We start from the raw sequence: 23,810 nt of genomic DNA on the forward strand, positions 1-23,810 counted from the left end.
CCCACTACACCCATTTCCCTGCCCATTCCACCCATTTCCCTGCCCATTCCACCCATTTCCCTGCCCACTCCACCCATTTCCCTTCCCATTTCACCCATTTCCCTGCCCACTCCACCCATTTCCCCGCCCACTCCACCCATTTCCCCGCCCACTCCACCCATTTCCCCGCCCTCTCCCATTTCCCTTCCCTCTCCTCCCATTTCCCTGCCCACTCCTCCCATTTCCCCGCCCAGTCCTCCCATTTCCCTGCCCACTCCACCCATTTCCCTGCCCACTCATGCAATTCCCCCGCCCACTCATGCAATTCCCCCGCCCACTCCTCCCATGTTACCGCCCACTCACAGCATGAAATAAACTAAACACACATAAATACTAAACAATTTATTTAAATCAAAATATTTAATTACATTCACACATGACAAAATCTCTTTAAACCCAACCCGGCCTATTTATGGAACTGAACCAAGTACTCTTCCTTTACTTCTGGTAGTATCCCAACATTCTTGTAATGCCAGTACTCTATTTACTTCTGATGTCCTTGCATCTTCTCGAAGGGGGACCTGATGCCTCTGAAAGACACCGGCAGTGCCTGACCCACATCCCATGGTTGCGGGGGCTTTTTGTGCTTAGGGTAAGTTATAACTGTGGTTGAGGTTGTTCTAGAAATAGAACCTGCATTTGCTCCTAAACTGAAGCTGCTTAGACAATGGGGCAGCAGGATTGTCCGCAGAATACTATGGGTTATTGTGTGATCATATGTCTTTTTAGAATGGCAAGGTCCAGGCTGTTAATATAGCATTTATCACATAATGGCTTTAACCTTTGCACATAGGACAGAGCCCTGGTGGTGGTAGGTTGGCACCAGAAGTTCTTTGGAAGACCCCTATCTGTTCTACTAAACCTTCCCCAGCTGGAACCTAACTCTGCCCCCTAGTGATCTTCCTGTAGGCCTAAAGTGCTTCAATGTTAATATAGATATAGACAAAAGGGTCTATAACTAAGTAGAGTACAGCAGTTACACAAGTTCATTGTTCTTATCAGTCAATAAGTAACCCATTAACCATAGAACTTTCCACTTCCTGGTATTAGTGTTCATTTGTATATAAAAGCTAAAGCTTGCCTAAAAACACAACACTTTCTGTACATGACACAATGAGCATCATTAATAACACTATATCATCATAAGGGGCCCCCAGCATCTTCAGGGGGCCCCACAGTCTGTAGAAAGCCCAGTATGATACATGCAGGCCAACACAGATCAACTTCTTAAAGGTTGGGGACAACTGTAGAAGTTTTATACAACAATGATTGTTTAAAGGGGAAGTTCACCTTAACAAAACATATTGTTTTCCCAGTAGAATACATCATATAGCAGTGACTCAATAAACAAGGGCGAAAACCCTCTGAAACATGGAAAGATGTTTTTTTTCTCGAGTTTGAAACGATATGTTCTTGGAATGTGAACTTTGCCTTTAATGACCTCTCGTGATGACTAAAGCTGATACTAAGAATTAGGTCCTAATTATAGGGAAACTGTTTCGTTTAAAAGCATGGGAACAAACATTTTAAAAAATTTGACTCTGTATTGGGTAATTAACACTTGCCCACATGTACCGATAAATATATCTGTAGGGTCAGCACGGGAGAGCTCTGCATTCTGGGAGATTTCAGCTTGCTACTGAAAACAGCAGCATCCTGAGCATTTATTTGGGGCCTTGGGTACCGATTCTTCTGTATTCCGCGTGTCCTCCTCCTTCTCTCCAGGCTTCTTCTCCTGCCCGTCTCCGGTTCCTTCTCCTCCCCTCGTTCCTCTGTCACCTTCCTTATTGTTTCCTTGAAATGACAAAATGGAAACCAGCTTAGATTTAAGATAAAATCATGTGCTGAAGCAGTTTTTGTAGTTGGAACATCTTACTGGGCCTAGGACTAGGCTCTCCAAAATATCAGACCTCCGACACTTAGACAGGATACTGGAGGTCGCTTGTCACCCACTTCCTTATGCAGTGGTTCCCAGACTGTGGTGCCAGTGGAAAGGACCAGCCTAAGGGCCAGCTTGGGTGACATTTGAGAAGAATAGCAACTAGCCAGGAACTAGGTAGGCAGAAGAGGTAGCTTCCTAGGGCGCAAAGATTGGGGGGTACCAGGCAGGAGCCTCTCTTGCCTACCCCTAGTCTGTCCTCCATTATGCGGTGGGGGCAATGAACTATCATTCAATAGCACAGGTGCAGGGGTGAGATGGCCGACCGGGTTGCCTAGGGTGCCCACAGCTCGGCCCGCCCCTGCCACTAGCTCTTCTAGATACCCCCAGAGCAGGTTCCTGCTCACACACATATATATTATCAATAGTAGGGCAACATTGACTGTGCAAGGAGCACATACAGGGGGTAAAAGGCAGCAGAACAGATTTTTTTCTGCTAGCATATATAGACCAGCTGAGAAAATAACCCTTGTTTAGATATGAATAAATCTGCCCCATTTCCCTTCACATTTCATATAAGAGCCAAGATGGCTGATGTTGCCCTGAGGGTGGACCTTATTTACAGCATCCTCTTGCATCTGTAATTAGGCTTTGACCATTACTTTGAAGATCTAGGAGATGGGGAAAGGTTTACATCCCTTTGATTGTATGCTTCACCCCCCTCACCCCCTGTCCAGTGATCTTTCAATCTAATTTCTGTAGCTTCATGAAGTCCTAAGACTTCTTTGAGTAAAAAAATTCAAACAATGATATATTTATCAGTTCTGAGCCAAGCCGACCAAGCTCCCTAGGCAACCTGGTCGGCTTGGCCAGAACCTCTAGTTCCTGACCCCCAAAGGTCAGGAACTAGCCTCCCCATGTGTGTGCAAGCGCACACACAGGTCGGTGGGGCTGTTGGGGCCACTACAGTGGGGGGGAAGGGGTCCATAACTAGAGGTAGGTAAAAAAGGTACCTGCCTGGCGCCCCCCCCCCCACTGTTGCACCCTAGGCAGCTACCGCTTCTGCCTACCCCTAGTTTTGGCCCTGGTATTTATTAATAGCCTCGATAAATTGTAAGTTGATCATACAAAAGTTTTGAAATTCGTGGTAGTTTTATGCAAAATGTTTGACGAATTTTGGTGAAAGTTTTACGAAATTTTTGGAGAATATATTTCTCGAAAACAAAATCTCTTTATTTTTCCCAAACAGGAAGTGCTCCAGTGGCCATTTTAGGAATATTGACACTTATTTTCCTTACTTGCATCTTGGAAAACAATAATGTGTTTCATTTGCCCTTGAAACTGTATAAACATAGAAAACAATGTGATTAACTTCCCCTTGAAAGTGTGTGAAATAGAAAACAAGGATGTGATTAACTTCCCCTTGAAAATGTGTAAACTAGAAAGTAATAATGTGTTTAAGTTGCCCTTGAAACACGTATATCTCGAAAAAAAAACAAAAAAAAAACGTTAAAATAAAAATCGAACTTTTCTCAAAAAACCTTAGTATGGGCCCCATAGTGATAAATACCTTTTTTGTTTGAGGCCATGATGTTCTTCATCTGAAGCTTTTTGTTCATCATTTCCTCATTGAGTGTTTTTTTCTCCACTTGGCTGATGAGGAAAAGCTCCTGGGAGAATTCTCTTATACGGGGCTGATTAGCCAATAGGCTTTCTTTAAACTTGTCGCTACTGTCCTCCAAGTCATCTATCACCACAATGACACATTGCTTGCCTGCACACAGAGAGAACCAAGGATTGGATCACAAGATCACACTAAACCCTCCTGCGCCGCTCAACCAAACGTTACTCAGCTGTTGCTGGACTACAAATCCCAGAATAATGTAACATATAATGAAGGGTGAGGCATGCTGGGAGCTGTAGTCCAGCAACATCAGGGTTGTATTCTTAAAGCAATATTGCACAATAAAACTTTCCCAGCTCTCTAGGGCCCGCATTGGCAGCATTGAAATGCAAAAGAATCCTCCAATGAGAATCCCAGCTGATCTGTATAAATCTGGCTCCCTGTTCTCTGTTCCTGCAATTGGAGTTGGGAGCATTAAGCACAGTTTCCCAGCACTGAACAAGTCTGTCCCTTTATCCCCATGTCTGATTCCTGTGCCATATAATGACGGGAAAATGACATCATTATCTCTATATGTAAGGTACCAGCAAGGGGCCTGACACAGTGCTGGAAATCAGCATTCTCATTGGTCACTTCTCTTGCATCTATAATTAAGTTTTGGGTCAGTAGAATTCTCATTGGGGAATTGGTTTCCATGTGTAATTACGTTTTCCGTCAACTTCTATAGAGAACTAGGGGGCGCAGTGGGACAGCTTTACGGTTGGGTTAAGTGTCCCTGCATAAACAGGCCTATACAGCCCCATCCAATGGGACTTTTCAACTTATAGATGTCTGCCCAATTTTGAAATAAGCTGCCATGTTGAATAAGCCTGATGGGGCTAAATGGGCAGCTGAAATATTTCAGTGTAGCATAAGGTTGGAGTTAAACTATCCTGCCCAGCTGCATGCCCCAATGCTCATATAGTCGGGGATAGTGATGAGCGAATTTTTTTGCCAGACTTTCAGCGCAATTCCATCAACGAGTCAATGTGGTCCCCGATCCAACAGAAAAATCCAACCTGCCCAATCGAGATCTGGACGATTTCATTGGTGCCCATACTAAAGGACTAAAGGACATTTTTGACATGACTGTGCCCATTTTTGACGTGAATGTGCCCATTTTTGACGTGACTGTGCCCATTTTTTACGTGACTGTGCCCATTTTTGACGTGACTGCCCATTTTTGACGTGACTGTGCCCATTTTTGACGTGACTGTGCCCATTTTTGACATGACTGTGCCCATTTTTGACATGACTGTGCCCATTTTTGACGTGACTGTGCCCATTTTTGACGTGACTGTGCCCATTTTTGACATGACTGTGCCCATTTTTGACGTGACTGTGCCCATTTTTGACGTGACTGTGCCCATTTTTGACGTGACTGTGCCCATTTTTGACATGATTGTGCCCATTTTTGACGTGACCATTTTTTTCCGTGCCAAATTTTCACGGAAGTTTCATGAAACAGTTTACCAATGGCGAGGTGCGGAAATTCGCTGCGAATCCATGCCTGGCAAAAAAATTTGCTCATCACTAATAAGAAGCGCTAAAGTAGGTGTAGTATAGATTAAACCCCCGGGCCCACCAGAAAACCTTAGACCATGGGCCCACTCTTCAAACTATTTTTCATCCACTTCTTACTCTCTATATTTTCCTAGTTTTTAATCTTTACATAATATAATCTATTCTTCCATATATTTAGTTGCTTTGTTCCCATAGAATAATAAGTAATGACCCTGAATTAGGCCAAATGGCTAGAAGCAGGCGGGCCCACTGGAAATTTCCCTGGTATCCCTGTGGGCCAGTCCGACAATGGGAGAGAGCAGTTTCTATATATTGGGAGAGCCGATGGCATTGAGTAGACTTCAGGCAAGCTAAGAGGACCTGATAGGGAACTGTCATATATATTTTACTCTGTGTAAGGGCAGAGCTGTGATTGGCTCTCCACATTCTATTGTGCATCTGGGGACTGATAGGACATGCCCACTGCTCATGGACAGGATTGGGAGATTATCTAAGAGGATCTCTAATAAAGGTGTAGTTGTTAAAGGAAAACTTTACCCTCAAACAATGTAGGTCTCTATAAAAATAAATTGCATAAACAGCTCATATGTAAAGCCCTGCTTCATCTAAATAAACCATTTTCATATAAATATACTTTTTTAGCAGTATGTGCCATTGGGTAATCCTAAATAGGAAACTGCCATTTTAAGTACTAAGGGCCGCCCCCTGGGATCATAGGATTCACAGTGCACACAAACAAGCCAAGGCACACATACATGCTAGGCCCCATCAGCCTTTTGCTCCCATACTACTTCCTGTTACAGTTAGCGCTGCATTACTTCCTGTCAGCTGATCTCTGAGGGAACACACAGCCCATCACTAAATGGCGGCTCAAGGGAAAGGATGTAAAAGGGCAATATTTACTGATATATATATATATTGGGGAGATTCTTTAATAGGCCACTTAACATAATATAAACTGTCTGTTGGTTACGTATTCCTTCTGGGGGTGTAGTTTTCTTTTAAGGGTGATTTCCCTTAAAATCAGTTATACATTATCATAGCTGATGCCCAAATTAAGTCTGATAATACAGAACTGTGTGTATGGGACCCATCTCACCCAGCTTTTTGGATAAATATTTCAGCTCTTCATCATACAGAGAGTCAGTCACATTGGTCACATTCACTCTGCCCCTGTTCTTGGTGTGATACAGGATAGCGAACCCGCACCCGGACACGTTGGCTGTGAATTCTGAAAAATTATTGCCGATGTAGATGGGCAGAACTTCCTTTACGTCTTTGCTGAAATCTGTCTCATTGAGCATATCTATCAGCCAGTTATAACTCTGTCTTCCATCCCTCGAAAATATTCCCACGGTTCTCTGGCTTTTCATGTTGCGTCTGACAAAAGCATTCAGACAAATATATTGATCAGGGTTTAGTCATAGATATTATTTGTGCAATAAAACTGAGCAAAATGGAGAAATAAACATAAACAGGTATGGGATCCCAGTCCTATTGGGTTTATTTAATGGTTAAATGATTCCCTTTTCTCTGTAATAATAAAACAGTACCTGTACTTGATCCCAACTAAGATATAATTACCCCTTATTGGGGCAGAACAGCCCTATTGGGTTTATTTAATGGTTAAATGATTCCCTTTTCTCTGTAATAATAAAACAGTACCTGTACTTGATCCCAACTAAGATATAATTACCCCTTATTGGGGGCAGAACAGCCCTATTGGGTTTATTTAATGGTTAAATGATTCCCTTTTCTCTGTAATAATAAAACAGTACCTGTACTTGATCCCAACTAAGATATAATTACCCCTTATTGGGGGCAGAACAGTCCTATTGGGTTTATTTAATGGTTAAATGATTCCCTTTTCTCTGTAATAATAAAACAGTACCTGTACTTGATCCCAACTAAGATATAATTACCCCTTATTGGGGGCAGAACAGCCCTATTGGGTTTATTTAATGGTTAAATGATTCCCTTTTCTCTGTAATAATAAAACAGTACCTGTACTTGATCCCAACTAAGATATAATTACCCCTTATTGGGGCAGAACAATCCTGGATAACAGGTCCCATACATGTATAACATGGAAAGCTACTTTCATTTTCTTCCAGCCTTTAGTTCCGGTTTAAATCCTACAGTTCTTATATTTTCTGGAACGTCTCAGTATCACTATAACACATATAACACATATAACACATATAACACATATAACACATATAACACATATAACACATATTACACATATAACACATATAACACATATAACACATATAACACATATAACACATATAACACATATTACACATATAACACATATAACACATATAACACATATAACACATATAACACATATTACACATATAACACATATAACACATATAACACATATTACACATATAACACATATAACACATATTACACATATAACACATATAACACATATAACACATAAGGAATAGCCCCGTTACCAGTAGAAGTGATTGATCCCAGGAGGATATTAAATACATTACCGTGCTATGAAGCTTCCAGGCAGAATGTCGGTTTCTCCTCTGGTTTCCAAGCTGCCGTCTCAGCATATCCTCTCAGGCAATCCCATAATAACTCCCTCTCCCCCCCCCCCTGAATAGTGGGAATGGAATTTGCTGGTTAACGTTTATGGGAAATTTCAGTTTCACTTTCACTTAGGGCAACGAGCTGCGAGCTGCAATCCCAGGCTTCTCATTACTGAGTGTAAGAAACACAATTCAGCAAGGGAATTAAAAAAGGGAGGAATAAAGGGGCAGATGTGGGATTTTTGCTCCTATGACTTTCTGTGAGATGCAGATTATTATCTCTCTCTCAGCTCTGATTGTTCATGTGTTTACCTTTACTGCACGGCAACTAGACAATGCTTTCCCACAATGCCGAGTGCTTCACAGCAACCGTAACTGTGTTGCCAAGGGGTTGTGTAGACGCTCCAGTATGAATTGTCTGAAGTCTGATTTGTTTTATAAAGTCCCAAACTGTACTAAACACACACAGACACACAAATACACACAGTATTGTCCTTAGGGCCTACAGTAAAACACCCAAGGGACTCATTTGCCAATCCCATTGGTGCAAAAGGCTGGAACTCTAAGGGGTTCAAAGGGGTCATAAACCTCAGCCACGATGCTGTCCCACTGCGCCCCCTAGTTTTGCTATAGAAGTAGCCAAAAAACATAATTATAGATGCAAGAAAATTCCCCAATGAGAATTCAAACTTCATTATGCAGAAGAACTGACCAATAAGAACACTGATTCCCAATAGGGATGAACGAATCTGCCCTGTTTCATTTTGCCCAAAAATATGCGACTACCACACAACTTTTTTGATGCACGTGACTTTTTTGACGCAACCGCAATGTATTTGATGCAACTGCCTGTTTATGAAACCACAGCTACAGCTTTATAAATCCTCAATTCACATCTGTAATATAGGGACCACTAATATATATATATATATATATCCTTCTATTTATTAATATTGGGTTTTTTCCCACAGAAAGCATCTGTGTTTCAGAAAAAGGACAATTATTGGCCTCAGGCAACTTTAAGAGGCAAAATAAAAATTTTAAATTGAATTTCTTCTTCAATGTGCCCCCCCTCCCCAACCCGCTCTAGTGATTAAAAAATAAGACCAGGGCAGTGAGCAGGGGTGGCTGCCTCAGGGCAACACTAGGTGCCAGATCAGCCCTGCCCTAAAGGTGCCCATACACCTTAAGATCCGCTCGCTTGTCGTCAAGCGAGCAGATCTTCTCCCGATATCCCCACCTATGGGTGGACGATATCAGGAGAATCCAGGCTAATTCAAGCCTGGGGCCAAACGATCGAATTATAACAACGGGTATAGGCAAAATCAACGGGCCGATGCGGTCCCCTATTCGACTAGATTTTTTAACCTGCCCGATCGAGATCTGGCCGATTTCAGGCCAGATATCGGTCAGGCAGGCCCGTCGGTAGTGCCCATACATGGGCCAATTACCGTATATACTCGAGTATAAGCCGAGTTTTTCAGCCCTACAAATGTGCTTAAAAAGTAAGCATTGGCTTATACTTGGGTATATACGGTATTGCGTGCAAACTACAGGCAATACGGTCGTTGGGCACCACCCCCCCTCCTGTGGCCGGCCTTAAGCAGCAAGTATACGCGGCGTGCGCGCGACACTATGCGTATCGCGTCGCTGCATATAGGGGGCGATGCGCCATGAGTAACACCCAGGAGCCCCCCCTTCCTAGACGACCGTGGCACCGCGCCGCTCCCTATGTGCAGCGGCGCGATGCTGCACATAGGGAGCGGCGCACCATGAGGCACACCGGAGCCCCCCCTCTCTGGATCCCCCTGGATGACCGTGGTGCCGTTCATCAGGATTAAGCAGCATGTGCACATTATGGGACACAGTGAGTGGCGCGATATATTTATGGGCAGTGTCAATAAAGTAATTCAGATAGTATTCCTTGGCTTTTGTGATGTTTTCTATTGTTTGCATTACTATAAAAAGAAACACCAAGCAACCCAACCCAACCAAGAATACAGAAATGCCATATTTAGTTATGGGATTAAAGATTTTGTATACCGGTATATGGATGCTTTTCATGCTGCACCATTGAGGGGCTTATACTCGAGTCAATACGTTTTTCCAGTTTTCTTAGGTAAAATTAGGTACCTCGGCTTATATTCGGATTGGCTTATACTCGAGTATATACGGTAGCTGCCGAATCTGTCTAAGGGACCCATATCGGCAGCTAGAATCGGCCCGTGTATGGGGACCTTTAGGCAATGCTGCCCTAAAGTGAAGTGACCCACAGTACTGAAGAGGGATTTAATCTATTGTGTTTCATGCCCTCAAGCCATTTCTGCTGTATGGGATCCTGGTCAACAAGCCGTCTCCACGATGGGGTCACAGAACCCTGCTCTAGATTTCACTGTATCCAACATCTGTAAATACCTTGATCGTGATCGTGAGTAAACCCCTGTGGTTGATTCAATAAACCGTTTTATTCTTTGCACAAACCTCTGGCTCCCTGTTTGTATTTCTACACAACAACCCTCCTCCACTGAGAGAGGGCCTATTTGGGTTAAAAGGTCTAGTGTCCTAGTGTCTAGGTCTACCTGTCCTAGGCCAAGGGTTACACACTCTTCACATTTTCCAAATTCTTGCTTAATAATAAGATGGTATATACCAGGAGCTTTGGGACTGACCCAACTTAAGTTGGCAGTGGTGTAACTTTGTCGCACTTGGCCCCCCTTAGGGTCTCGGCATTAGGAAGGTTGAGAACCACTGTTCTAGACTGTAGCCAAAAAATGACATAAGGGAGCCAAGAGCTTTCATATAAGGAGGCTAAGTAGGGTCAGAGTGAGCCGATGGGGCACCAGGAAAAAACCCGGTGGGTCCTGCCAACCCAGACCTGATCCCTGCTGGGGCTCCCTAGCTTCTCTAAGGGGGTTTGGGGGCCATGTTAGGGGCCCCTGAGGGTGTGTGGGGGCTGCATTGGGGGACCCTGAGGGTGTGTGGGGACTCCTGGGGCGGCAGCCAAGAGCTTTCATATAAGGGGGCTAAGCAGGGTCGGAGTGAGCTGATAGGGCACTGGGAGAAAACCCAGTGGGTCCTGCCGACTGAGACCTGATCCCTGTTGGGGCTCCCTAGCTGATCTAAGGGGGTTGGATGGATGTTGGGGACCCCTGAGGGGTTTGGGAGCCATGTTAGGGGCCCCTGATGGTTTGTGGGACCCTGAGGCTGTGTGGGGATCCCTGGGGCGGCAGCCATGTTGGACCCTGCACACCCCAGTCTGACCCTGGAGCTAAAGAATTATTAAAGCTCTAAAAGTGAGGGCGTTGGGAAAGAAGGAATGTTTTTGTCCCACTAAAGAAAACCCTCAGAGTTTGTTCCCTCTGGAACAAAATAGTTGGCCCATAAATCTCCATTCAGTTTGCTCCGCAAATTCTATTTGGTTCTTCTATTCTTTAACTGTATAAACACGGTACTACTACTAATAATAATAATAATAATAATTCTGTGTCATGCTGTGCAAATAATAGGGTTTATTGCTGCATGCAGATAACATATGTCATTTACTCACCCCACATTGTCTAACGGGCTGTTTCTGTATATGAACATCTAAAGCATCTTATTACAGATATGAAACAAAATCATATGGATAGCGCATTACATCATCATACCATTTTGCCAAAAATTTTAAATTAGGTTAATCATGTTTTTGCTTCTAGTGCCCCTTTTACCCCCAGGGCAATTTTTGAACTATTTGCCTTCCTCTTCTGCCTCTTTGCAGCTTTCAAATGGGGGGTCACTGACCCCGGCAACCAAACCCTATTGCTCTGTGAGGCTCCAGTTTTATTGTTACTGATACTTTTTATTCCTTATCTTTCTATTCAGCCCCTCCCCTATTCATATATCAGTCACCCTCTCAAACCACCCCCTGGTTACTAAGGTAACTCAGACCCTAGCAACCAGAAAACTGCTGAAATTCCAAACTGGAGAGCTAAAATGACTAAAAAAAACCACAAATAATAAAAAATGAAGACCAACTGCAAATAGTCTCAGAATATTACTCTCTATATCATACTAAAAGTTAACTCAAAGGTGACCAACCCCTTTGATTCTCTCTTCCCACTCAAGCTTTTCCATCTCTGATGTTTCTGCCTCCTCCTGCTCCAATGACTTTATCCACTGCCATTTTATTAACTATTTTACTCTGGGCCCCCCTGTGAAAAAAATCTTCAGGGGGGCCCGGCACAGAATAGACTCACCCCTCCCCAGCCCTGACTTACACCCTGCTGCTCCCCCACCCTCTCTCCAACCTGAAAGCTGGTATGGAGTGGAGATTTATCTGAAGCAATGTAGAAGCAGACCACACAGTCTGGGCCCCCCCTGTCCCCGGCCATCCCCGCTTCAGGTTTTGATAGACAGTTAGGTCTAATACATCCTTTGAATGGGGGTTGCACCTTCTGCCTAGAACATGTATAAGAGCTCACTCTTTCAAACTAACCAGCTCTGATGGAATTGGTTATTTAAGTTACCTTTAAAACCTCTACTAGGAAAAGAAGCCCCCCCTAAAAGACGCAGTAGACCTACCTGCCAATCAAAATCTGACCCAGACCCCAGCAGGAAGAGACCATGAAGACAGGTTGCTCAGAGTGAGATCCTGAAGAATAACGTGATTATTTCATAAGCAGTACAGAATAATTATATTTAGAAAGTTCCCTGAATGCAGGGTTTAACCCAGGGTCTCTGGCTCTGCCCAATGTGTGAAATTATTGCTGTTGTTTTTGCACATTAAGTGATAATAGTAAAGTCGGAAATCCATCAGCCTCCATCCCCTGCACCATTCAAAGATGAATTCAGAGAACCTCCATTCCCTCCTCCTCTTTGGTTGGCAGTAGAAGCTCCGTAGTTGTAGGTGTATTTGCAGATATCTCTGGATCATTCTTTTTCTCCTGCTCTCTATTTTGTGATGATAGCAAAGCGGCAGATGGATTTGTCTCAGCCCCCTTTCCTTGCTCTTGCTTTAACTCCACATTAGTTGGTGATGGTTGATTTGAAGACTCAGATGTATATAAAGAGGTCTTGTTGGCTTGCAACTCCAAGGTCTCATTGGCCTGCAACTCCAAGGTCTCATTGGCCTGCAACTCCAAGGTCTCATTGGCCTGCAACTCCAAGGTCTCATTGGCCTGCAACTCCAAGGTCTCATTGGCCTGAAACTCCAAGGTCTCATTGGCCTGCAACTCCAAGGTCTCTTTGGAATGCAACTCCAAGGTCTCATTTGCCTGCAACTCCAAGGTCTCATTTGCCTGCAACTCCAAGGTCTCATTTGCCTGCAACTCCATGGTCTCTTTGGAATGCAACTCCAAGGTCTCATTGGCCTGCAACTCCAAGGTCTCATTGGCCTGAAACTCCAAGGTCTCATTGGCCTGCAACTCCAAGGTCTCTTTGGAATGCAACTCCAAGGTCTCATTTGCCTGCAACTCCAAGGTCTCATTTGCCTGCAACTCCATGGTCTCTTTGGAATGCAACTCCAAGGTCTCATTGGCCTGCAACTCCAAGGTCTCATTTGCCTGCAACTCCAACTTGACTGGGTCTGTAGCTGCTTGTGTTGTAGACATCTGTGTATCATTCTTATTCTCCTGCTTCTCATTTTGTGATGACAGCGAAGAGCCAGAAGGATTTGTGCCAGTCCCAATCCCTTGCTCTTGCTCCACATTGGCTGGTGATGGTGGGTTTGAAGTTTTAGAAAGATGCAAAGAGGTCACATTGGCCTGCATCTCCAACTTGTCTTTGATTGCTAATGATGGGTCTGTAGCTGCATGTATTGTAGAGATTTGTGTATTGTCCTTCTTCTCCTGCTTCTCATTTTGTGATGACAGGGAAGAACCAGAAGGATTTGTGTCAGTCCCAGTCCCTTGCTCTTGCTCCACATTGGCTGGTGATGGTGGGTTTGAAGTTTCAGATGGATGCAAGGAGGTTTCATTTGCCTGCGACTCCCCTTGAACTGTGGTTGGTACCAGTGGGTTTGTAACTGCTTGTGTTGTAGACACCTGTGTATCATTCATCTTCTCCTGCTCCTTATTTTGTGAAGATAGTAATGAATCAGAAATATATTTATCAGTCCCCTGCCCTTGCTCCATATTTATTGGTGATGTTTGGCTTGAATTTTCAGAGAGATGTAAAGAGGTCCCATTGGCCTGCATCTCCAACTTGTCTTTGATTGGTAATGGTGGGTATGTAGCTGCATATGTTGTAGAGATTTGGGTATCGTCCTTCTTCTCCTGCTTCTCATTTTGTGATGACAGGGAAGAGCCAGAAGGATTTGTGTCAGTCCCAATCCCTTGCTCTTGCTCCACATTGGCTGGTGATGGTGGGTTCAAAGTTTTAGATGGATGCAAGGAGTTTTCATTTGCCTGTGACTCCCCTTGGTCTGTGGTTGGTACCAGTGGGTCTGTAACTGCTTTTGTTGTAGACACCTGTGTATCATTTGTCTTCTCCTGCTCCTTATTTTGTGAATATAGTAATGAATCAGAAGTATTTTTATCAATCCCCTGCCCTTTCTCCATATTTATTAGTGATGTTTGGCTTGAATTTTCAGGTAGATGCAAAGAGGTCACATTGGCCTGCATCTCCAACTTGTCTTTGATTGGTAATGGTGGGTCTGTAGCTGCTTGTGTTGTAGACATCTGTGTATCATTCTTCATCTCCTGCTTCTCATTTTGTGATGACAGGGAAGAGCCAGAAGGATTTGTGTCAGTCCCAATCCCTTGCTCTTGCTCCACATTGGCTGGTGATGGTGGGTTTGAAGTTTCAGATGAATACAAAGAGGTTTCATTTGCCTGCAACTCCCCTTGGACTGCGATTAGTACCAGTGGGTCTGTAGCTGCTTTTGTTGTAGACACCTGTGTATTATTCGTCTTCTCCTGATTTTGTGAAGATAGTAATGAACCAGAATTATATTTATCAGTCCCCTGCCCTTGCTCTTGCTCCATATTTATTGGTGATGTTTGGCTTGAATTTTCAGATAGATGCAAAGAGGTCCTTTTGGCCTGAATCTCAAACTTGTCTTTGATTGGTAATGGTGGGTCTATAGCTGCTTGTGTTATAGAGATTTGCGTATTGTCCTTCTTCTCCTGCTTCTCATTTTGTGATGAAAGGGAAGAGCCAGAAGGATTTGTGTCAGTCCAAACCCCTTGCTCTTGCTCCACATTGGCTGGTGATGGTGGGTTTGAAGTTTCAGATGGATACAAGGAGGTTTCATTTGCCTGCAACTCCACTTGGACTGTGGTTGGTACCAGTGTATCTGAAGCTGCTTGTGTTGTAGACACCTGTGTATCATTCTTCTTCTCCTGCTTATTTTGTAAAGATAGTAATGTCCCAGAATGATTCTTATCAGGTACCTGCCATTGCTCTTGCTCTATATTTATTGGTGATGTTGGGTTTGAATGTTCAAATAGATTCAAGGAGTTCTCATTGGCTTGTGAGTCCCACATGACTGTGCCTGGTGATGGTGGGTCAGTAGCAATCTTCTCCTCCTGGTCATTGTATTGTGAAGCTACATGTTGGGTGTAATCATTCTGCTCCCATGATCTGGTCGTCGGCACAGTATTTTCTTGTCTACTCGGCTGATCTAGTACTGAAGATATTAGACAAGTTATCAGTAGATATGGGGGCTCATTAACTAAACATTAACTAAACATTCGCCAGATTAAACTTGCCGCAGTGACAATTCGATAAAGTCTGGATTTTTTTGGTTACGCCTTGGGGAAACTAGTGGTGTAGAATATTATCTTTAGCAGTGCAGAGATGGGTTACCTGGAGATTCAGGAAGAAAGTTGCTTTGCTCGGGTTCTTCATTAAGGATTTTGGCCTTTTCTAAAAGAAAAATACATAATAACAAAATATAATTCCTTTTGGTGCAGACTTGAATTATAATGTGATTGATGGTATCAGCTACAATGAATGAGGAGATGTTTTCACTCATTTTACATCAATACAGGGTCGGACTGGACCACTCGGACAATGGGAAAAATCCCGGTGGGCCCCGGCTCTAGTGGGCCTCGGTGGCCCAGACCCGACCCTTGCTGGCGCTCTCCCTGCCTGACCACTCCTCCCCTGACACGTTAAATTACGCATGCTTGGGGGAGGACGTTGGGTGGGGGGCCCTGTGAGGGGGGGTCAGGGGGCTCCTGCGGGGGGTGTAATTAGGGGACGTGGCCAGCAGGGGCACCTGCATGGCCCCCGGGGTGGGAGCCCCTGTGGGCCCTTCACCCCACAGCCCGACCCTGTATCAATATTAGTAATTTGACTAATGCGGTAAAGGTAATTAAGCTAAAGATCAATGATCATTGCTTTTTATTGAGAAAATGTTATTATTTGTGTATTTGTGGGGTTGTGATTGGGGTGTGGGGAATGCCCAACCGCTCCTCCTCCGTTAAATTTACACGCTAGGGGGAGGATGTCGGGTGGGGGGGCCCTGCGAGGGGGGTAAGGGGGGCCAGCGCGGGCACCTGCAGGGCCCCTGGGGCGGGAGCCCCGGTGGGCCCTCCACCCCCTAGTCCGACCCTGCTGAGGTATGAAAGAGTGGTCAGCACCAACGTGGCAATGCATTACCAGTTGACAAGAAGCCAAGTCAGATTTACCTTCTTTTAAGGTATTTGGATCGCAGCGGCAACAGGGGCAGCAGGGGCAACATTGGCTGCTACACCACAACCAGCAGCAACACCGACACCACCAACAATGTTCTCCATGTTTATTGCTTCCTTTTGCTTCATCATACAAAGCTTGGCTCTTTTGCGCTGTAAAACAAAAAAAACAGGAAACAGCATGCATCTTGTAGTCTTCTACTATTATATGCTGTGTGATTTGCCACCTAAAACTTGTTGAGATGCAGAAGTCAAGGGGAAGTATATGTTGAGCGTCTGGGCAAGTTGGAAATTGCATATTTTCAAGCAAGTCGGCAGTAACCCACGATTCTGCTCATACTCATACCCAATGTCTAATACCCATTAGACAGGCCAGAGGAGAGGGGAAAGGATGGAGCTTTGGGGGCATTGGCTCTGCAGAATGGTCTATTTTAGTCATTACACCAAAGGGCATATTTATCAAAATTAAATTTGGGGGAAAAAAATGAGAGTGCAAAAAAACCAAAAAAACTGGGACAAAAAGCAAGTCAAATTCTCATTTTGTCAGCGGAAAAAAAGATCACACACCAGGAAAAATCACAGTGTTATTCATTAGAGCTAGTGATGAGCGAATCTGTCCTGTTTCGCTTCGCAGAAAAATTTGCGAATCTTTGAAAAGATTCGCGAAACGGCGAAAAATTTGCAAAACAGTGAAAATGATGTGCGCCAAAAAAAAATTGTCGCCCGCGCTATTCTTTTGTCGCCTGCGGCTATTCTTTTGTCTCCAGTGGCTATTCTTTTGTCGCGAGGCTATTCTTTTGTCGCGAGGCTATTCTTTTGTCGCCCGTGGCTATTCTTTTGTCGCCAGGGGCTATTCTTTTGTCGCGAGGCTATTCTTTTGTCGCCCGTGGCTATTCTTTTGTCGCCAGTGGCTATTCTTTTGTCGCCAGTGGCTATTCTTTTGTCGCGAGGCTATTCTTTTGTCGCCTGTGGCTATTCTTTTGTTGCCCGCGGCTATTCTTTTGTCGGGGCGACAATTTTTGGATGCGCAGCAAATTTTTTTCAGCCGTTTTCGCGAAATATTTCGCCCATCACTAATTAGAGCCTGTTAGGGACTATTCCTATTGACTTTATATAGAAACTCACTCGCTTTTGACCAGTGATCTCCAACCAGTGGCTCATCACCCCCATTGATGTTGCTCCCAGTGGCCTCAAAGTAGGAGCCATTTTTACATTTCCGGCTTGGAGACAAGTTTTGGAAACCCAGAGACACAGTTTTACCCCAAGCAGAACCTCCTGCAGGCCAGCAGTCCCCATGGGGCTACCAACTAGCCAATCACAGCCCTACTTGGCATCCCCCAAAACTTTTGTTATGCTTCTACGGCTCATAAACAAATTTTTACATCTAAGTTTGGCTCACAAGTAAAAAAGAATGGGGATCTCTGCTTTTGACACTAGATTTGGGCACGATTTACCCTCATTTGACAAAAAGCCAAGTCAGATTTACCTTTCTCTTTGCAGCAGGAGCAGCAGCACCACCGCCACAAACACCCTCTATTTATAGTGCTTCCTTTTGCTTCATCATGGAAAGCTTGGTTCTTTTGCGCTGTAGAACAATAAAACAGAAATCAAGGGGAAGTAAATGTTGAGCATCTTGGCAAGTTGGAAATTACATTTTTTCAAGTAAGTCAGCAGTAACCCACGATTCCGCTCATACTCACCCAGTGGCTCGGGGGCAACATGTTGCTCCCCAACCCCTTGGATGTTGCTCTCAGTGCCCCCAAACCAGGGAGTTATTTTTGAATTCCTGACTTGGGGGCAAGTTTTGGTTGGATAAAAACAAGATTTCCTACCAAATAAAGCCCCCTGTAAGCCGATAGGGTGCATAGAGGCCCCTAATAGCCAATCACAGCCCTTATTTGGCTCCTCCATGAACTTTTATGGTGCTTGTGTTGCTCTCCAAGTCTTTTTACATTTGACTGTGGCTCAAGATTAAGAAAGGTTGGGGACCCTGCATTAGACAGACCAGAGGAGAGGGGAAAGGAGGGAGCTTTGGGAGCATTGGTTCTGCAGAATGGTCTGTTTAAAAATGAGGGTGCAGAAAAAAAACTGCTACAAAATGCAAGCCAATTTGTCAAATTCGTATTTTGTCAGCGCAAAAAAATGTGAATTTGACAATTGGGGACCTCTGCTTTTGACACTAGATTTGGACACGATTTGGCTTCTTTTGGCTAAAGTGGGCGGAAGATACGACAATGCATTAACAGCTTAAGTCAGATTTACCTTCATATAAGGTATTTTGTTTGAAACAACTTTTTTTGGTGTGATCATGAATAGTCTGGTCCTTTTGGGGTGTTGGACAATAAAATATTAAATTGTGATTAGTATTCAATCCAAAGTAAACGGAAGCACCATGTGCCTTGTAGTGCAGTTATGTTACTGCAAAGAAGTCAAAAAGACTGATATCTTGAGTATTTTTACAACCAAGCCAGTTGTGTAAGTGATTATATATTGGTGGGAGCCACCATTCTGCTCACACCCCTCCCTGAGACAGACGAGAGGAAAGGTGGAAGGGGGCAGCTTTGGCTCTGCAAAAAGGTCTACAGTATATTACACCCGGGGGCAAACATCGCCATCACCAAACAGGAATCCAATTTGAATGTTCACCTACAAGTTAGAAAGTGAAAGCAAAGATCTGATTGGTTGTTATGGGCAACATCACCCATCTCCAATGTTAATAAATAGTAGGCTGAAATATCCACATTCAGTTGTTTGTAACCATCGCCGCCGTGGCACTGGAAAAGGAAAAGTTGACACTATATTTGAAGACGATTTGGCTTCATTTGACTTGGACTGAATACCTGGTGTTGGTTCTTTCCTTCCTTTCTCTTCAGCATGTTCCTTAATATTACCTAAATGATAAAAATAAAAAAGAAGTCATATTATTTATCATATTATGAAAGTCCATAGAGTGGGACCTATAGGCACCTCATGGAAACATCAGGAGGGCAGGGTGCAACGCTGGTTTCTGCAGTTAATGCCACGACAGTAGAGATGTAGCGAACTGTTCGCCGGCGAACTAATTCGCGCGAACATCGGGTGTTCGCGAACGCGCAAGTTCGCAAACTTTCCGCGTATGTTCGCAATTTGGGTTTGCGTGGCGTTTTTCCACGGCGTTTTTTCTCGGCCTAAAAACGCTGCGCAAGCCACACATGGCGTTTTTCAGCAAATCCCGTTTCCATGTTGCTAATAGTGCGAAATAGCAAAAAACGCTGCGTATTTCCGCTAGGTCTGCCAGCTGCCTTTGCGTATACATAGGAATAGCTTGCAGTTTTATGCAACGCTGTGTCAACAAAGTATTTTTCATAGAAATTTTTGCCCTTGATCCCCCTCCTGCATGCCCCTGTCCAGGTTGTGGCACCCTTTAAACAACTTTAAAATCAGTTTTCTGGCGAGAAATGGCTTTTCTAGGTTTTAAAGTTCGCCTTTCCATTGAAGTCTATGGGGTTCGCAAAGTTCGCGAATATTCGCGCTTTTTGGCGTAAGTTCGCGAACGCGTTCACAAACTTTTTTTTTGAGGTTCGCTACATCCCTACACGACAGTAAATGAGATCTCCTGTTGAGATCTGAGCCCTTTTTACTGGAGAAATGGAAATTTACAAAGTTATTGTAAATATTGATGAGCACATTTTTTTTCATCAGGCATGGATTTGCAGCGAAATTCCACATTTCCCCATCGGCAAATTTTTTCAGGCAAAAAGTGGCAAAAATTTGCTGAGAAAAAAATTCACCAAGACAAAAAAGTCACAGAGACAAAAATTTCACCAAGACAAAAAAGTTGCCGAAACAAAAAAGTTGTTGCAAAAAAACAAAAAAGAAAACCCCGGCCATTGTCTTTAAAGCATTTGGAGCGAGAAAATACACCCATTGACTTAAATGTGAAAAAATTCACCAAGACAAAAATATCACAGAGACAAAAAAGTCGCCAACATAAAAATGTTGCGAGACAAAAAAGTCAACGCAAAAAAAATCTTCCTATTGACTTTAATGCATTTGAATCCCAGATTCAGTTCGGCATTCGGCCAAATCACGGCTTTTTTTTAAGGATTTGGTTTTGGCTGAATCTGCGGTCCCGTTCAAACTGAATCCGAATCCTAATTAGCACAAATTAACATATGCTAATTAGCATTCGGAAAAGGGTTAAATGGGTAGTGAAAAAAAAATATCGCCATTTCGCCATGTGCTGTGTTTTTTAACCCCTTCCGATCCTAGTCAGCATATTCTAATTCGGATTGGGTCGAATCCTGCTGGGTGGGTTCAGGGGGTTCGGCTGAACCCAAAAAAGGGGGTTCGGTGCATCCCTAATTTGGAGTTAGAAAAATAGTTGCATGTAAATATTGTCAACCGCCTAAAAATTTGGGAATATATAGCAGATTTTTAGTGACAAGCAAATTTTTTCGCCAGGCATGGATTGGGAGCAAAGTTCCGCGTTTTGGCAAAATTTTTCGCGAAACTGTGGCAAAAATTTGCAGTGAAAACCTTCGTCCAGACAAAAATGTCTGATACAAAAAATACCCATTGACTGAAAAAATTGAAAAAACACCCATTTTGAGTAAAAATAAAAAAAGTTGCGCAGAAAAAATGTTGCGCGCGTAACACTTGTCACATTCGTTGCCTACTGGCGTTTTGCAATTTTTTTGCCTTTTCGCAGATTTTTCAGCAGTTTTGCTCATTTTTCTCCATGTAAAATGGGACATACCGTATATACTCGAGTATAAGCCGATCCGAATATAAGCCGAGGTACCTAATTTTACCTAAGAAAACTGGAAAAACGTATTGACTCGAGTATAAGCCTAGGGTGGGAAATGCAGCAGCTACTTCTAAGTTTTATAAATCAAAATAAATACCAATAAAATTACATTAATTGAGGCATCAGTGGGGTATATGTTTTTCAATATTTATTTCAAAGAAAAACAGTAAACTAGCTCTGTAAGCGGAGAAGAGGGTCAATATGAGTACGACCCTACACTCATTGCACAATTGCAAACTGGCAGCAGACCCAGTCCCGGAGGACATGTAAGGGGGAATAAGTATTGCTAGTGGGAGCCTAGGCCAGGGCACTGGAGGGTCTGGTTGCGGGAGGCCTAATTTGCACACAAAGGACAGAGGGTGCTAGTCTAGAGGGACCCATAGCACCCGACTCGAGTATAAGCCGAGGGTGACTTTATCAGCACATTTTGGGTGCTGAAAAACTAGGCTTATACTCGAGTATATACAGTATTCCCTTTAGTGACTAATTGTAAAATATGCATTTTTATACAAATTGGTTCAGTACTTCTCTTGTGTGAGGGGGAGCTTTTGCCCATGATCTTCATGATGTGATCTATCTTGGCTGTAATAGACGTGTGGGCTTCTGTCCATTCTAGGTCAGAACCTGCAGAACCTCCGGGGATGAACGCTTCTTTCTCTCTCTCACTAATAAGGAAGAGAGCGCAGGAGTATTCCTTGATCTTTGGTTGGCTTTCAAGTATGTCTTCCTTCCTTGCATCGCTGCTGTCTTTCAGGTCATCTAACACCACAATGACCATTGGCTTGCCTGCAAACACACATTTACCATTGAGCACATTTACCTAATTGGTTTGTGTAAATCACTATATTGAAGATTAAAGGGAAACTATACCCCCAAACAATGTAGGTGTCTATAAAAATATATTGCATAAACAGCTCATATGTAAAACCCTGCTTTAATCTCAATATTCATACTTTTTTAGTAGTGTGTGCCATTGGGTAATCCTAAATAGAAAACTGCCATTTTAAGTACTAAGGGCCGCCCCCTGGGATCATAGGATTCACAGTGCGCACAAACAAGCCAAGGCACACACACATGCTAGGCCCCATCAGCCAATGAATGGGCAGAGTTCTGCCTTTTGCTCCCACACTACTTCCTGTTACAGTTAGAGCTGCATCACTTCCTGTCAGCTGATCTCTGAGGGAGCACACAGCCCATCACTAAACGGCAAAAAAGTTGTGCGGTACCCGCATTTTGTGAGTTTTTTTGGCGTTTTACTAATTTTTCCACAGTTTTCGCAAATTTTGGGGGGAAGCGAAATGGGACAGATTCTAAAAGTGAATATATAGCAGATTTTTAGTGATAAGCACATTTTTTTTCAGCAGGCATGGATTTACAAAACTGCAAAAATGTGCAACAAAAATGTCACTAATAGAAAAAAAATGCCCACTGACTTTAATGCAATTGGAGTAAAGAAAAATTTGTGCATAAAATTTGCCACGTAAAATTTGTTGTCTACTGATTTGTTGTCTACGCTTTGCAAATTTTTCACCGTTTCATAGGTTTTTGGGTGAAGTTTTTTTAAAGGTTTTTAAAATTGCCCTGGTCACTTACTGAATGCTAGGGATGAGCGAAAAAATTCTCCAGCGTTAGATTCGCGGCGAACTTTCGCGTTTCGCTGCCGGCGAAATGTTTCGGGAAACGGCGGCAAAAATTCGCCGTGCGGCTCCTTTCGTTATTTTTGCCGTGCACGGGCAAATTTTGTTGCGCGAGAGCAATTTTTGCCGTGAACGTCCAATTTTAGTCGCGCGCGGGCAATTTTTAACGTGTGTGACGATTTTTCCACCGCGCGACGGAAAACTAGGGCGCACAACTTATTTTGCCGCGCGCAGAAATTACGCCGCGCGGCGAAAAAAAAAATGACACCGCGCGAAACGGGACAAATTCGCTCATCACTACTGAATGCCTTTTTGAGTGCGAGATTTCCTTACCCAACATTGAAGATAACGTTTTCAGCTCATCATCGTACAACGAATCAGTCACATCTGTAACATTCAGCCTCCCTCTCTTCTGGGTGTGGTACAGGATAGCGAATGTGCATTGCGCCACATTGTTCATAAAGTCAATTAAGTTGTTTCCTACATAGACCGGGGAGACTTCATTCACCACACTTTGGAAACGCGGCCCTTTCAGCAGATTGATCAGCCATGTGTAGTGGTCGATTCTGTCTCTTGAGAATATTCCAACTCTAAGTTTATTGTTTCCCATTATTCTATACCTAAGAAAATACAAAGAAAAGATTCCTGATAAGTATATGCAGAAACATGCAAATTCACCACCTATCCGATCAGTCATAACAGTTATTGTTCTGGAAGCTCTGAATGTTCTCTACTAAAATTCATTAGACAAGAATGCGTAGAGGAGATACATCTAGGGGCAGATTTACTAATCCACGAACGCTCCGAGTGTATTTTTGGCGACTTTTTTGTTGCTTGCGCGACTTTTTCGTACTTTTGTGCAAAAAAAACGAAAAGGTTTTCCCGCTGTTTAAAATTGTTCAGTACGAACATTTTGTGACTTTCGGATTGCCAACACGATATTATCGTGACTAATACGATTTTTTGGTAAGCATATTCGTGATATTTGCCATCAAGAAATTATCTTATGCAATCCGAATTTGTCCCATTCAGGATTCGAACTCACGTTTTCATGAATGTGCCCCCTAGTGGGGCCTCTGTAAATAGGATATACCTGCATGACCTTTAAG

The 23,810-nt window shown here is 43.5% G+C and overlaps 2 protein-coding genes across 2 annotated transcripts; both read right to left on the minus strand.

Annotated features, from left to right (window-relative positions):
• Positions 1-1,069: 1,069 nt before the first annotated feature.
• LOC100489315 lies at positions 1,070-7,953 on the minus strand. Its single transcript, XM_002939846.5, has 4 exons — positions 7,619-7,953; positions 6,205-6,485; positions 3,489-3,692; positions 1,070-1,833 (listed from the first exon to the last, which is right to left on the minus strand). Exons 2-4 carry the CDS (start codon positions 6,476-6,478, stop codon positions 1,676-1,678), a joined length of 636 nt encoding a protein of 211 aa, XP_002939892.1. The 5' UTR covers positions 6,479-6,485; positions 7,619-7,953; the 3' UTR covers positions 1,070-1,675.
• A 3,928-nt stretch (positions 7,954-11,881) lies between these two features.
• On the minus strand, positions 11,882-23,315 carry LOC116407753. Its single transcript, XM_031893723.1, has 7 exons — positions 23,035-23,315; positions 21,590-21,850; positions 19,116-19,166; positions 17,762-17,860; positions 16,273-16,428; positions 15,446-15,505; positions 11,882-15,266 (listed from the first exon to the last, which is right to left on the minus strand). Exons 1-7 carry the CDS (start codon positions 23,309-23,311, stop codon positions 12,487-12,489), a joined length of 3,684 nt encoding a protein of 1,227 aa, XP_031749583.1. The 5' UTR covers positions 23,312-23,315; the 3' UTR covers positions 11,882-12,486.
• Between the last annotated feature and the right edge of the window lie 495 nt (positions 23,316-23,810).

Source organism: Xenopus tropicalis, chromosome 9 (assembly GCF_000004195.4).
Source record: "Xenopus tropicalis strain Nigerian chromosome 9, UCB_Xtro_10.0, whole genome shotgun sequence".
NCBI classification, from domain to species: Eukaryota; Metazoa; Chordata; class Amphibia; order Anura; family Pipidae; genus Xenopus; species Xenopus tropicalis.